This window comes from Mycothermus thermophilus (assembly GCF_041956435.1).
Source record: "Mycothermus thermophilus strain CBS 625.91 unplaced genomic scaffold VTJ04scaffold_6, whole genome shotgun sequence".
Lineage (NCBI taxonomy): Eukaryota > Fungi > Ascomycota > Sordariomycetes > Sordariales > Chaetomiaceae > Mycothermus > Mycothermus thermophilus.
The window spans coordinates 545,453-559,782 of record NW_027191432.1 but is presented as its reverse complement, the minus strand read 5'-3'; the positions used below and the strand labels follow the sequence as shown (position 1 = coordinate 559,782).

General features: G+C 55.8%; 3 protein-coding genes across 3 annotated transcripts; 1 reads left to right on the top strand and 2 right to left on the bottom strand.

The window, feature by feature from the left end:
- Positions 1 to 1,639: 1,639 nt before the first annotated feature.
- Positions 1,640 to 2,707, bottom strand: VTJ04DRAFT_8598 (uncharacterized protein; the record flags this gene model as incomplete). Its single annotated transcript, XM_069367051.1, has 3 exons — positions 1,640 to 1,816; positions 1,897 to 2,074; positions 2,175 to 2,707. The coding sequence occupies 3 exons, from the start codon at positions 2,705 to 2,707 to the stop codon at positions 1,640 to 1,642; spliced, it is 888 nt and encodes a 295-aa protein (XP_069215419.1).
- A 1,467-nt stretch (positions 2,708 to 4,174) lies between these two features.
- On the top strand, positions 4,175 to 8,290 carry VTJ04DRAFT_8597 (uncharacterized protein; the record flags this gene model as incomplete). The annotated part of the gene is made up of 1 exon (XM_069367050.1): positions 4,175 to 8,290. One exon carries the CDS (start codon positions 4,175 to 4,177, stop codon positions 8,288 to 8,290), a length of 4,116 nt encoding a protein of 1,371 aa, XP_069215418.1.
- A 516-nt stretch (positions 8,291 to 8,806) lies between these two features.
- VTJ04DRAFT_8596 (uncharacterized protein) lies at positions 8,807 to 12,524 on the bottom strand (the record flags this gene model as incomplete). The annotated part of the gene is made up of 2 exons (XM_069367049.1): positions 8,807 to 11,001; positions 11,057 to 12,524. 2 exons carry the CDS (start codon positions 12,522 to 12,524, stop codon positions 8,807 to 8,809), a joined length of 3,663 nt encoding a protein of 1,220 aa, XP_069215417.1.
- Between the last annotated feature and the right edge of the window lie 1,806 nt (positions 12,525 to 14,330).

The following is a 14,330-nucleotide window of genomic DNA, read 5'->3' as shown; positions in this document are numbered from 1 at the left end:
ACGGGGCCACGTAGATCATCTTGTCGACCTTGATTGTTACAATACGCACTCCGGCTTCGCCTCGTTGGAGATGGAACCGAGCACGCTTCAAAGCGTCACCCGCAAGCTCGTTGTATAGGAACATTAGCTTCGAATGCTCCGTATATCGGTGATAATGCTAGGCGTTTTAGTGTCAACACCACTTTGGACGTGCCTTCGTTGTCGAACATTGAGATGAAAGGTGACGGTGGTGAGATTTGTCGGCCTAATCCAGATGTTGATGGAAAATATCGGCAGTGACGAAGTCTCGGGCGTTGCTCAGATCAAAGTGGGATCTGGCCACGAAACCATTGTCTTGGGCGTGGATGGTGAAGGAGTTGTCGCGCTGAACCTGATAGAGGGTCATGCTCCCCGTTGCCATTGACGCATATCAAGATTACAGGGCTCATTCCATGGCTTCAACCAACTTCAAGCCTGCCGTGTCTTGGTCACCAGAAATGGGACTCGACAAGAAATCCTCCATCTTCTGTATCAAGTCTCCCACTTCCATCTTTTGATCAATGTGCTTGGCGGGCTGCTCTTGCCTGGGCTTGGTGGTGGGTTTTGCTTCCGAGTTGCTTTCATCGTGTTCGACTGATGCCTTGGCGGACAACGAGCACTACTACCACAAGAAGATCATGTAGATATCTTCCAGAATGGCAGACTGGGAGCTCTGCTCCCACGGTTCTTCTTTCTCCCCATCTGAGGCTTATGAATAGATATCCATTTTGCCCATATGGGCTCCCTGTTGCCAGCATCCCTTTTGGCAGACATTGTTTGGCATTTCTGCAGTGAACACTCCATGTCCTGATGTTTCCTGTTTTCCGGCTGGATTATTGTCGTTCATGGTATCCATGGCTCGTGACCTCATGCTGGTTTGTACAAAACTGGCGCAAGAACGATTAATATGACCGATATCCGGTTCCGCACCTTCTACTTCATGCTTGCTGCGTTGTTGGAGAATAGGTAATCTCTTATGCTGATCGTTGACGGCTTGACGGCCAAAAGTGCGAATTGCGTACCATGCTACAGGGCAATTCGAGCAGCATGTTGTCTTCCCAACCCTCGGGATGTATTACCCAAGAAATGCGCCATTGTTCTTCGTCGTTGTTCATCATGTAAACACCAGAGCCTGGGAGGAGGGATTGCAGCATTTCCCAGACAACGTTGAGACGTGGATGGCTGAGAACCATTCTTGGGACGAGGCTAGATCGGTATTGGGCGATGTTGTGCATGCATGCCTCCATGCTGTGTAACTGGAGAAGTGTAGGTTTGTCTGGAAATCAAGGCTGTGAATTGAGGATGCTCGAGTCTGGCCCAGAGGTCTCTGCGTGTTCAATGCTATCCTCCTTTCTTCCATGCCTTTCTAGCAACTACCCCTCTGCGGACAATTTATGTGGTACTTGGAGGATTACCTATGCTTAGGCAGTGACTTGTGTCGGGAGGTGGAAAGCAGAGGCAGAGATTAGAGAACTCAGAACAGTAATTCTAATCATAGTATCATTGACCATCACTTCTCCAAACCTCAAACAAGACGGACGAGCTCCTTTCCCTGGCTGTTGACATTGGGTCTGACGACAATAGAACATCCAAGCCGGTTCATTTCGTTGATCCAAGGCCCTCATGGCCTCTTCATACGAAATGAGAGGATGAAGGGCAGCTGCGTGTAGTTGCTGCTAGCCTCAATCCTCTCAACGGCGTCTTCCTTGTCAAAGGCCAGCTCCTCCAAGGCATCCATTACCAACCCAACTGCGAAAAATGGGAGGAACAGGTCCTGCATGGTTCGATGGAAATAGATCTGTGGCAATATCAGCAACCGACACCACATCATTTCCATCTTGGCTTTAAGGCGAATGGTGAAGGTAAGGAGGAACCTACCTGTTTCTGAGGTTGCCCGGGGACTGCAACCCCTTTGTAAGGAGGCACTGACATATACTCCCGGATGATCTTCCCACGGATGATCTCCAGCTCACCAGTTTCCGGATTGTTCCGTATTTCCAAATGACGAGATGCGTTGGACGTAACGAAGGCGGGATGCAGCACAGTGGCTACGAATCTGTGATGGTGATATGTTAAAAATGTGCTAGATGATCAGAATTGGATGAAGAAAGAGACGAGAAGGGCGTTGGTAAAGGATGGAAGGTCATTCTACTTACACTCCATTCAGAGCCAACAAGTTCGAAACAGCCTTCGCGAGGGGATGGAGATCAGCCACGTCCATCAAGGCCATGTTAATCAGTATGATGTCAAACCGACCCTCTTCCTTCACCAGGGTATCCAGAACCTCCTTGCTGGTTACGTCCACGCGGCGCCAACGCGTCGACACACCTCCCCTCTCTCCTTCTTCCTCGCCATATTCTTCCAGAAAATGTCTTCTGGCTGTCTTGAGCATCTCCTCGCTCCCATCGGTCGCCAAGATATCACAATGATGACCAAGGTTTTGGCGTCTCATCTCCCGAGCAAGCCAACGGGTGCACAAGCCGTTGCCGGTTGCAAACTCCAAGGCCCGAAGTCCCCCAAGTCCACTGTTGGCAACAAGCAATTTTGGACCAAGGAGGCGCTGCAGCGATGGTTCTTGTAGACGGCGCCAGTACTTGTTGCCGTCGCGCGTGATGGCGTCGTCCCAGTATGTTGCGTTGGCATCCCAGGAGGCAAGCGCCTCGGCAGAAAGAGAGGAGGGTGAGGTCATTGTGGGTAAGGTAGGTAGAGTTGGTGTGGATGGAGTTGAGTCTTGTGAAGCAAGAGTTGGTTCTTCCAGCTCAAAGGATGTTGGCTTGAAAAGCAAGTCAGATATCGAAATAGGTATTATTATCGACCTTTAGGTAGTAATAGGCTCAAACGAATCCCAGCCGCCAAGAGCCGTAGTTATCCCCCTTCGCGACATGAGGAGATACTGGAAGAACCGTTGCTCCAAAGTGCGGGGCCAAATGCTACGCTACAACACTAAAGCAGCATTCTTCCTCTGACTCGGTAATAACATGGGAATGGTTTTCTTCTGCCTCACAGAGCAAATGTGAGACAGAGAGAAGCCATGCAGATGTAAACCACATGTGTTAACAACCACCGTGGGCCTCACGCCATGTGATTTCAGTACCAATGTGAACAAAACCGCAAACAGAGGGAATGTTTCTAGGTAGATAATAGAAGATCCGATACAATGGAACCGCCTAGTTGCTGTACAGCCCTCTAGGTTGGCTCACTTGAGGCTCAGGCTTGTGGTCGTTGCTGAAACATCTGCAGCGCTTACATGTAAGCTTTGAGACCCGAGTCTGCCTAGGGTCTGGCTTAAAGTAAGAGGGCGATGCTGCTGTTTGTCGCCGAGCCTCTAATTAACTGAGGCCCAACAAGCTGCCCAACATTCAAGCAGACATCACTGGCGGTGGATTGCTCTGACTTATGTTTGATTTGCACTTTCACTGCCGCGCCAGAAGGGAAGGCCAGTGCTAGGCTGCGGCTGCAGGCTGCCGCCAAGCTGTCTTATTCATCCGACAAGGCCAACACACACAGGGAGGGGTGAGGCGAGATACTACTCTGTACAATCTTGTGATTGTGGTCTACACCATGACCACTGGATAGATATAAATCAGCCAATCCCCCAATATACCTACCACCGGTCAATGATCAGATGGGGATGTGGTAGGGGCGAAAATCGCACAGCATCTCCTGACTCGCAAGGCTCTTTATCAGGTTGACAAGCAAAGACGCTGGCCGTTTGGGTGAGGGGGCGAGGGTTCCTGTAAGGATTCCCTGTGACTGGAGGCGACGGGGATTGTGCACAGCCTCAATGCTCCGTCATCTGGCATTCTATCCCGCCTATCAAGGCCCAGGCCTCGATCGTCCAGGGCCACCCACCTCACGCCACGATGCCCCAACATTCACTATTGAATCGTTCCTAGGCACATTTTTGCAGGATGTTGCGTACGCCAGGCGGTTATAGGTCAATAAATCCACTACATTGGTCGATACGCTTGACAACCTTTACATTTCTTTGTTCTAGCATCTATCGTTGAGCATGGACAGTACGAAATGATTACGGAACACCACACACAACTTATCTCGAGACCCATGCTCCAGTTCTATCATACCCTAACCACACCCACATCACCTTTATCAACACCAATCAATTAACGTCTACAAACCTATCAAACCCAATGTCATGGCCGCCTTCCCCCGCTCCCACCCTCATCCAAACCCCAACTCTAATCCCTCCAGCAATGCCTTCAACATAACCCCCTCCCAACTCACTCACCTCACCGACCCCAAATCCCTCCCCTCCCTGATCCAACTAGGCGGCCTCCCCGGCCTCGCCGCCAGCCTCCAAACCAACCTCCAAACCGGCCTCCCATCATCATCATCTTCTTCATCACCATCCCCGGATACCCGCCGCGCCCATTTCGGCGCCAACACCCTTCCACCCCGCCCCGCCAAATCCTTCCTCGCCCTCGCCTGGCTCGCGCTCCAAGACCGCGTGTTAGTCCTCCTCTGCATCGCAGCCGCCATCTCCCTTGCTCTCGGCCTCTACCAGACCTTTGACGGCCACGAACCCAATCCTGTCGGCGACGACACTCACGGTGCGGAAGGGGTGGAATGGATCGAAGGGGTAGCCATCATCGTCGCGATCACTGTTGTGGTGCTGGTTGGGGCGTTAAATGACTGGCAAAAGGAGCGGCAGTTTCGGAGGCTCAGCCAGAAGAGAGATGACCGCGACGTGACGGTGATCCGGGACGGTGGGGCTAGGAGGGTGGGAGTGCAAGAGGTGATGGTCGGGGATTTGGTGGGGCTGGAGACCGGAGATGTGATTCCCGTCGATGGGGTGTTGGTGGAGGGGCATAATGTGGCGTGTGATGAGGCGTCGGCGACGGGGGAGAGCGATTTGGTCAAGAAGATGCTCGGGCAGGAGGCGGTGGAGAGGTTTCAGGCGTTGATGTCTGGCCAGGGTCAAGGGAACGAAAGAGAAAGGATGGCGGGGAAGATTGATCCCTTTTTGCTATCGGGAGCGAGGGTGTTGGATGGGGTGGGCACGTTTTTGGTCACGGCTGTCGGGCAGAACTCGAATATGGGGAGGACCATGATGGCGTTGAGAGAGGACCCGGGCATGACGCCGCTTCAGGCACGACTGAGTGTGCTGGCGGGATATATCGCCAAGTTGGGGTCAGCTGCGGGCTTGCTCTTGTTTACGGTCCTGTTTATCGAGTTCCTGGCCAGGCTGCCAGGGAGCACGGAGAGCGCGGAGAAAAAAGGGCAGACGTTTCTGAGGATCCTCATGACGGCCATCACCATCGTTGTGGTGGCGGTTCCGGAGGGGTTACCCCTGGCCGTCACGCTATCGTTGGCTTTTGCTACCAAGAAGATGACGCGCGAGAATAACCTCGTGAGGCATCTTCAGTCTTGTGAGACCATGGGCAACGCAACTGTTATCTGCTCCGACAAGACGGGGACCCTGACGCAGAACGTCATGACTGTGGTTGGCGGAAGTCTGGGTAAAGGGAGCGTGACGTTCGGAGAAGGGCCGCTCGAACGATGGCATGAAGACCACAATACTGGGAAGGGACAGGCGAGCCGAGATCAGAAGGACACGAAGAAGGTCGAAGAAGGAGAAACTGGGAACGTTCAACATCAGGAGCAGCAGCTTCAGCACTATCAGCACGTTCCTACAACTCAACTCTCGTCTGTCCTGCCAGCCGATCTAACCACCCTCCTCCGCGAATCCGTCGCCATCAATACGACCGCCTTTGAAGGCGGGGACAACACCAGCACCGGAACCGGAGCCTCATCCTCTCAACCCACATACATCGGCACCAAGACCGAAACCTCCCTCCTCGACTGGGCCCGAAAAGCTCTCAACCTCGGGCCACTAGCGACGGAACGGACAAGACATCCTTTCGTTGCCGCCATCCCTTTCAACTCGCGGCGCAAATGCATGGGCTCTGTCATCGAGCTTGCCCCTGCCCCTGGCGTCATCCGCTCGGATACCACAAACTCTGGAACAGACTCGGCGGGAGCAGGATCCGGCAACTCCTCACCCACCCTCGTCCAAGCCCCGTTCCCACAGCTCAATCTCCCAGAAGATGAAGGAGAAAGCAGCAACCACCCACTACCTGGTCCTCAGAAACCGCGTTACCGTCTCTTCGTCAAGGGTGCTCCCGAAGTAATTCTCGCGCAATGCCGGTCTGTAGCAAATTTATCTCCAGACACAGACAAAACCCATCAGAGGGGAGACATCTCCTCAGCCAAGTCCTCCAACTCTCCCCAGCATCTCCAGCTCCAACTCCAACCCCTCCTCGAAGCCGACAAAAAAATCATCGAATCCACCACCTCCCACTACGCTACTCTGTCCTTGCGCACCCTCGCCCTTGCCTACCGCGACCTGGACACCTGGCCGCCCAGCCCTCCTCGACCGCAAAGCCAAATCAGCACCGGTCCATTCTCGGTGGATGATGACAATCTCTCTCAATCCCACCTCTCGGGGGAAGAAGAATCCCAACCCATCACCGAAAACCAAGAAGAAGATTCCCAATCAGCCGAAGATCTCCTCGCCTCCCTCGCCCTGCAGGACCTTACCTTCCTCGGGATCGTAGCCATCCAAGACCCCGTCCGCGCGGGCGTACCCGAGGCCGTGGCCTCATGCCATCGCGCGAGCGTGGACGTGAAGATGGTGACGGGCGACAAGGTCGAGACGGCGCGCGCGATAGCCAGGGAGTGTGGTATCATACCAGCTGCACAACCCGGTTTTGAATCGGAACTGGAGGATGACGGGCAAGTCATGGAGGGTGCAGAATTCAGGCGGTTATCCGGCCCCGCGCAACTAGAAGCTGCCCGCAGGCTGAAGGTGCTGGCACGGTCTAGTCCGGAGGATAAGCGCGTGCTTGTAACCCTGCTCAAGACCTCTGGTGAGGTGGTGGCGGTGACAGGCGACGGGACCAACGATGCCGCCGCCCTTCGCGCCGCGGACGTTGGTTTCAGCATGGGCATCGCGGGCACCGAAGTCGCCAAGGAAGCGTCCGACATTGTCCTGATGGACGACAACTTCGCGTCCATCGTCAAAGCGCTCGCCTGGGGCCGAGCCATCAATGACTCGGTCAAGAAGTTTCTGCAGTTTCAGATTACCGTCAACATCACGGCCGTCATCCTGACGTTTATCTCTGCCGTGGCGAGCAGCGAGGAGCGTTCTGTGCTGTCGGCAGTCCAGTTGCTCTGGGTGAACCTGATCATGGACACCTTCGCGGCGTTAGCCCTCGCCACGGACCCCCCGACGGGCAGTCTGCTGGACCGCGAACCCGAGCCGCGCCGCGCGCCGCTCATCACCGTCACCATGTGGAAGATGATCCTCGGCCAGTCGCTGTATCAGCTCGTTGTCTGTTTAACTCTTCACTTCGCCGGCCCCGAAGGCCGCCTCGGCTTCCTCTACCCTCCGTCCCAACAACGAACCCTCGTCTTCAACACCTTCGTCTTCATGCAAATCTTCAAGCTCATCAACTCGCGCCGCATCGACAACAAGCTCAACATCTTCGAGGGCCTGCACAAGAACCATCTCTTCCAGCTCATGATGAGCATCATGATCGCAGGACAAGTCCTGATCGTCTCCGTCGGCGACAAGGCTTTCGGGGTCGTCCGCCCGACGGCCGGACAATGGGGCATCGCCCTGGTGCTGGGCTTCATGTCCATCCCCGTGGGCATCCTGATCCGCCTCGTCCCGGACGCGTGGGTCGCGCCGCTGGGCAAGCTGGTCCCGCGGAGCCGGTGGGTGCGCGCCGTGTTCCGCTGGCCGTGGTGCGGCAACTACCGCCGGCTGTTCAAGAGAAGAAATCAAACAGACGTCGAATCGCCAGAGAACAACAACAACAACGGAATCATCCTCACCGACGAAGACGACAGCTTCGGCGCGGTAATGGTCCAAGTCCGTGACGACCTCGCATTCCTCAAACGGCTACGGGGAGGGCGACTCAAAGCGCTCGGGGAAGAGTTGCTGGCACGGAGCCCCAGCCGCGGCAGTTTGCGGAGGAGGTTGAGCGGAAGCAAGAGCCAGGATGAGGAAGGGAGGAGGTTTGTTCAGCAGGAGGAGTTAAGTGCGGGGAAGAAGCAACGTCCTCGCAGGAGAACACATAACCGGCAAAAATCGTTCACCCACGCCGCTGTGGGCATGCCGGGGCTGTTGGCGGCGAGCATAGCTGCGCGGCCGGCAGTTTCGAGGGAGGGGTCGGCGAGGGGGATGAGGTTGAGTCAGGAGGGAGAGGGGGAAGGGCAGGGAGGGGCATCATCATCATCAGCATAGCATAGGTAGATAACTAGGCAGTTACTTCACTACTTGGGTCTGGGATATTTTGTTCTGGATAGAGGGTTTGGGACAGCAATGTCACTTTGCATCATTCTTTCACAATCATCGACGCAGAGCCTTCTTTCTGATGCTGAGAGAGTTGTGTACGACACGCTAAAATCTTGTGGTATCATTGATATAGCAACTAAATGCCTGATTTCCTTGTAAAGCGGCTATGGGGGCCAGATTGGAGAGCGCAGAGCCAGGGCCATCTGTTCTGCAGAGCATCTTCATAATATGTTGCTCAGCAGCAAAACCCGATGCTCACCCCTTCCTGGGCTGAAAAATATCAGTACCTAGGTATACATGATCAGGCCGTCCCATTGACGCGGCCATAACTCTTCTTCCTCTTTCACTCTCTCCATTCCATTACAAAATGCTCACAGTCCCATCCATTGCTGAAGAACGAAGATAACCCTCAACCCCCTAATCCCCAAGCCCCTTAAGAGCCTTCACAACAACTACAACACCACCCTAATTGACCGTCGTAGACGTCTCAGCCGGCTTTGCTGTAGTACCCACTGTCCCGCTGGCACCATCACTCCCGGTCCCTGTGCCCGTAGCCGTCGACACCCCCAGAGCAGCCTGTAGTGTAGCGTACAGCTTCGCGTCCTGCGCGTGATCTGGCGTGGAGTGATGGTTCGGCGGGATGGAGGGTGTTGGGAGCGGCTGTGCTTGTACCTGGGGTTGGGGTTGTTGCTGCTGAGGAGCTGGGCGTGGGAGCTGTTGAGGTTGCTGTTGAGGCTGTTGTTGAGGCTGCTGTGGTTGTTGTGATTGCTGTGGTTGCTGTGGGCGTTGAATTTGGGGTGCTTGATGCTGGGGTTGGAGTAATTGCTGTTGTTGCTGTTGAGCCCCTGGTGCTGGTGCCGGCGCCGGTTGGGCATGGGGCTGGGGCGTCGGAGTTGGAGGAACCTGTGGTGTCTGTGGAGTTTGAGTTTGCTGCTGCTGCGGCAGAGCAGGAGAGGGCTGTGCCGCTGGCACAGCCGGGGTCGCTGACGCGGCCGGGACCTGCCCAGCTGGTGAGGCAACCGGTGCCCGTGCTGCTTGTTGTGGTTGTGGAGGAACCGTCGTCTGGTGCTGCTGGCCAGGAAGCGGCATCCTCTGCGCTTGGGCCTGCTGCGGGTATTGTGGATGAACCTGTGCTGGCCGAGGCTGCGGAGGGAGCTGCGCCGTTTGTTGTGGAACTTGACCCTGCGCCGGGAGTCCGTGCCGTTGCTGATGATTTGGTGGGATGGCTGTCTTCTGTACTCCCGGATGCGGATGCTGCGCCCCCGACTGTTGAACATGTTGCATATGATGGGCTGGAGGCTGTCCATGCTGTGTTGTCTGTGGATGTGGTTGCAATGGAGGCAACGGCGCCCTCCCCTGCGGGCCCGGGGCTGGTTGGATCGGAGGAAACGTTGACGCCTTTCCAGCCGCAGATTGAGCCCCCGCTTCCGTCTTGATCTGGGGCTGAATAGGCATGTTGGGATGCGGGACGCCATTGTTCGCCATCTGCCCGGGCCCTGCGCCTGCAACCATGCCTGCACCTGGGACTCCTGGGGCTCCCGGATATGCGGTCGCGGGACTTGCTCGCTTCGCTTGCTGACCTGGATGGTTGTTTTGCAAACCTCCCGCAAGTGTCATGATGCCCTGAATACGCGCTTGTTCCTCCTCGAGGTTCATTCGTGCCTTCTCCTCAGCCTCCTTGCGAGCAGCCTGTCCAGGGGCACGTGTCTTGAGCTCTCCTGTGACGCTCTGGAGATAGTATGGCATCTCCGAGTTGGTCTTAAGGAAGAACAACTTCAGGTTCCGAGCCTTGTCCTTCAATTGGACCTGAGTGCGCTCCTTGAGAATGTCTGAAATAGTGCCATTAGGCCCAAACAACTGGAGAATTTGGCTCCAGTGAGGACCCTTGACCATGTCCAGGCCGGCCATAAGCGCCTTCTCCTCCTCCGGCGACCATGGCCTTCTTGTGGAATGCAACCCCTCTCGCCGTGTAGTGTTGGCTGACTTGGCGGCAGCTGCTTGACGGGCCTTTTCGTACAAAGCCGCCGTCGGCATAGACTGATTGGGTGGCAAGATCTCCCCGTTTGCCGTAACCGTCTGGGTGGGCTGAGTTTGGCCGTACGCGTTGTAATGCTGGCCCTGGGCCTGGTGTGTGACTGGAGGCGCGTGGCCATGGACAACATTCGCCGCCGCCGGCTGCATTCCCATGTTTGGAAGACCATGCGGAGCTACGGTGGGCTCCGTCTTGAGAGACTCCGAGATGAGAGAAGCAAGATTCTTCCCATCGATTCCTGGGGTCTCAACTGAAGCCTCCTGCTCCGTCCATTGGGGTTTCAGTTCCGGGTTGTTCGAGAGGGACTCCTCGATAAGCTTCTTCAGTTCCAAACCATCACTGCCGCCGCCGGCCGTGTCTGTGGCAATCCCATCCGTGGGCTCTGTCTTGATCTGTGGGTTAGTGGTCTCCACTGGCGCGAGATTCGCCGTGGCCGACTGCAGGAGAGCGGCCAAGCTGTCCTGTTCCTGCGGAGCAGTCGAATCTCGTGCAATTGTGTCGTCATCTCTGAGAGGGATGTTTACACCGTATTTCTCAGCGTAGTCGACGACAATGGGGAGATGATTTTGGAGGAACTGGCTCAACATGTCTATGAACCGCGACGGAGACGACTGCTCCTCGAGGAATCCTAAAGAAGGCATTAGTAAAATGATAACTTCCGCCAATCGATCCAGGGCGCTTACTCTTGATGGACTCATCGGCGGCGCTCTGCACGAGCTGCTCTCTCCTCTCCCTCATCTTGGCCACGAGACCCTCTTCGTCGGGGCTGAGCGAGACCTCTCCGCTGCGCTGCTTCAGAACTTGCTCATAATCCGCAGGGAACAAAGCATCGAGGAGCTGCGAAACGGGTTGAGGCTGATTAGGCTCTTTGAGGGCTGCCAGCAATAGACGCGTCTTGAGCGAGATGAGCATGTCGGTCAGCGACGCCCGGTATTCGCCATCCTCAGGGATGAAGATGGAGAAGAAGGCGTCGTGCACATCCTGGACAGAGACGTCGTGGTTGCCAAAGACGCTCAAGGAGGTAGCGGCCAGGTTGGACATGCGGATGGTCTCGCGATCCTCTGAGTCGGTAATCTCAAGCTCGTCGGCCGACAGGAGCGGTTTTGCCTCCGAGAACGCCCGCCGTGTGGCCCAATGCATGTCCCTAAGCATGACGTAGGACCGGCGGAATTCGGACTGGGTGTCGGCTAGCAGAGCTTCTGTCTCAGCGCGTGGTTGCTGAGACAAGCGGAGCAAAATCTGAACGGCGATGTTGCCAAGGACGGGAAGACTCATGGAACGCATAACGTAAAAGGGGTTGCTGGATACTTTCATGATCTTGTGCGCAGCCTTTGCCATTTCTGAGGTGGTGCTCGCCGGGGGAGGAGGCCGGGTTGGAGGGGCATCTTGCATGACGGTATCTGTCGGTTCAGGTTTCCCAAGTTGTTGATCGAGGCTGGCCAAGGCGTCGTTCAGCATGGCAGCAAGGTCAAGGTTGGGTAGGGCGGAGTCGGCTTGCGCCTGCTCTCCTATGCGCTGGCGTTTCGTAGCGCTGTCATCAATGCCGTCCGGGCTCCTGGGTCTCTTGGGCGATCTCGGTGCCGGGATGTCCTGCGGCGCTGGCACATGGGGGACAGAAGCAGGTGGAACAGCGGTGTTTGTTGTCTGAGGGATCGGCGGGATCTGGCCCAGAGATTGAAGCGCAGGCGGTGCAGGGGGGACGGCCGCAGGCGCACTTGGAATTGACGCTTGAGGAGCGGCATTGGTGATGGCCGGAGCGGGAGTAGGGGCGGCAGCCGGAATAGAAGGGGGAGCGACACCGACAGGAGCAGAAGCTGCCGGGGCGGAGACAGGTGTGGAAGCCGGGGCCGGAGCCGGAGCCGGAGCCGGAGCGGGCGGGACAACGGAGGTCGGAGCGGATGATTGAGCCGGAATCTGGGTTAGAACGTCGGCGGGGGTTGACGTAACCTCCGGCAGCGAAACGGGGGCGGTCGGGACCGGGGCCGGAGGAGGGGCGGGAGCAGGAGCGGAAGCAGGGTCGGCGGAAAGGAGAGGGGTTGGCGTTGGGTCAGCGGTCGAGACTGGTGCCGGAGCTGGGTCCTGTGGTGGTTGTGGTGGCGGAATGCCCAATGCGGCGAAGAGATCCGCCTCTACCTGCGACATGTCGGCCATGGTGGGCAAGACGGAAGTGCTCGAATCATGGAGCTGGCGTTGATGAAGGCGTGAGGTGCATGCGACGCGTCTTGATGTCTTTTGTTTGGGTTGCAATTCGCAGTCAGGAGGGGGCCGGGAATTCAACCAGTAGCGTGAAATCAATAATTGGGTTCCTTCTGTTCTACGCGGACACGGCCAGAGACAATAGAAACGGAATTGTCATGGCACAATCGGCCGTTGCCAGCAGAACTATCCTCTCTCGAATGAATGCCGTGATGAAGTCGAGTCTCGCTCCACTCAAGACCCCGGAGAAATTTGAAGTCTCCCTTCCGATAAGCGATAAGAAGCCCTGCCAAGCAGCCCTAAGAGGCAAGCCGCCGTCTGACATCATTGCGCACAGGGATGGGCATTTTGATTTCGCTGACAACCCTAACCCTTGATCGGACCTTGCATACCTTACCTAATTGTTGAACCCGGGCCTTGTCCTCCTCCATCCACGAACACCCGTGAGTTAGGTCTCTCATTGTCGAGAGCCATCATGCTCAATGCAGCCCCAGTTGAGTTCTGCTCGTCACTAATCGTAGCGTTTGCCAATGCTTCTCCCACCTGAATTTGGCCTCTTGTTGAACGTGGGTCAAAGCACAGCGACCGAGGACAGCTTGGACAGCCAACATCAGACTAGAACAACCAAGACTCGCCATGAAGTGTTCTCTTGAGATCAAAGCATCATGGGAATGGATGGTCTATCTCCAGTAGCTCTTCTCTCAAGCTGCCATTAATTAAGTCACTATTTCCATCCATCAAGAAAAGCAACAAAGTCGATACCCAATACTTGCATCAGTGACATTGGCCTTGCCATTCTTCATCATCGCCTAAAAACCACATCTTTATCGAACTTCAGAGCAAAACAGCCATGGTATGTACAGACGGCGTACCATCTCATTGACATTTACCCCGAGTTGCTGTCTGAATTCATTACCAATCACGAGGCGGCAGTCCAGCAGCAGGTGGCGCTCTTTAATCATCAAGTTTCTTGTCTTCACCGTCTATCGCCGGGGAGCTCCACGGCGGCTGGTGGTCTGGATCGGCACGAAACGGCTCGGCGCGGCTTAGAGGGATGTGCTGGATGCGGGGCCGGACGGCGTCATGGCCGCTCATGACCTCCGTGACCCGTGGCCAGGGTGGGGCTTGGAGTTAGAGCGCTCCCCGGCCAATCCATCAAACCTGCCTGGGTTGCGTGAGCTTGATGATTTCCAAGACATTTTAATAGCAACGAAACTCCGCGAAGCACCAGAACCGGTCAACAACGCTCTCTGAAAAGCGGCAAGTCAGCGTGATACAAAACTCGGGCTTGAACTAACAGATGATAGGTACCTCTGCCCTTCTGCTATTAAGTATGTACAGTCCTTCCTAGGTCCCTCATCCATGTGCTTGTGCCTATCCCCGAGCACAACTTCCCAGTTGGAAGTCGTCTCCCCCAATGAAACGACCTGTACATCCAGGTTTTCTTCCACTTTCCCGGCTGTCCTACCCGATGTGGCATGGGAACTGCCCACTTCCACTCCTTGCACCGACGGCGCTCCATATGTCCCAAACAAACAATGCGGGGGAGTGTGGATGCCAACCTGGAATACTTGGCACCTTGACAACCCATAACACGTGGATTGACGAAAGATGACTCGGCGTCAAAGACTCCCGTCGCCGGGCACGGCAAAAAGACTGGAAGCTCTACACTGTATGGATTGTACATGCATAGTACATACCTTATGTCCATGACATACTTCAGAGACGCACCACGGTTTCATGTCACCAACGTGCAGCTGC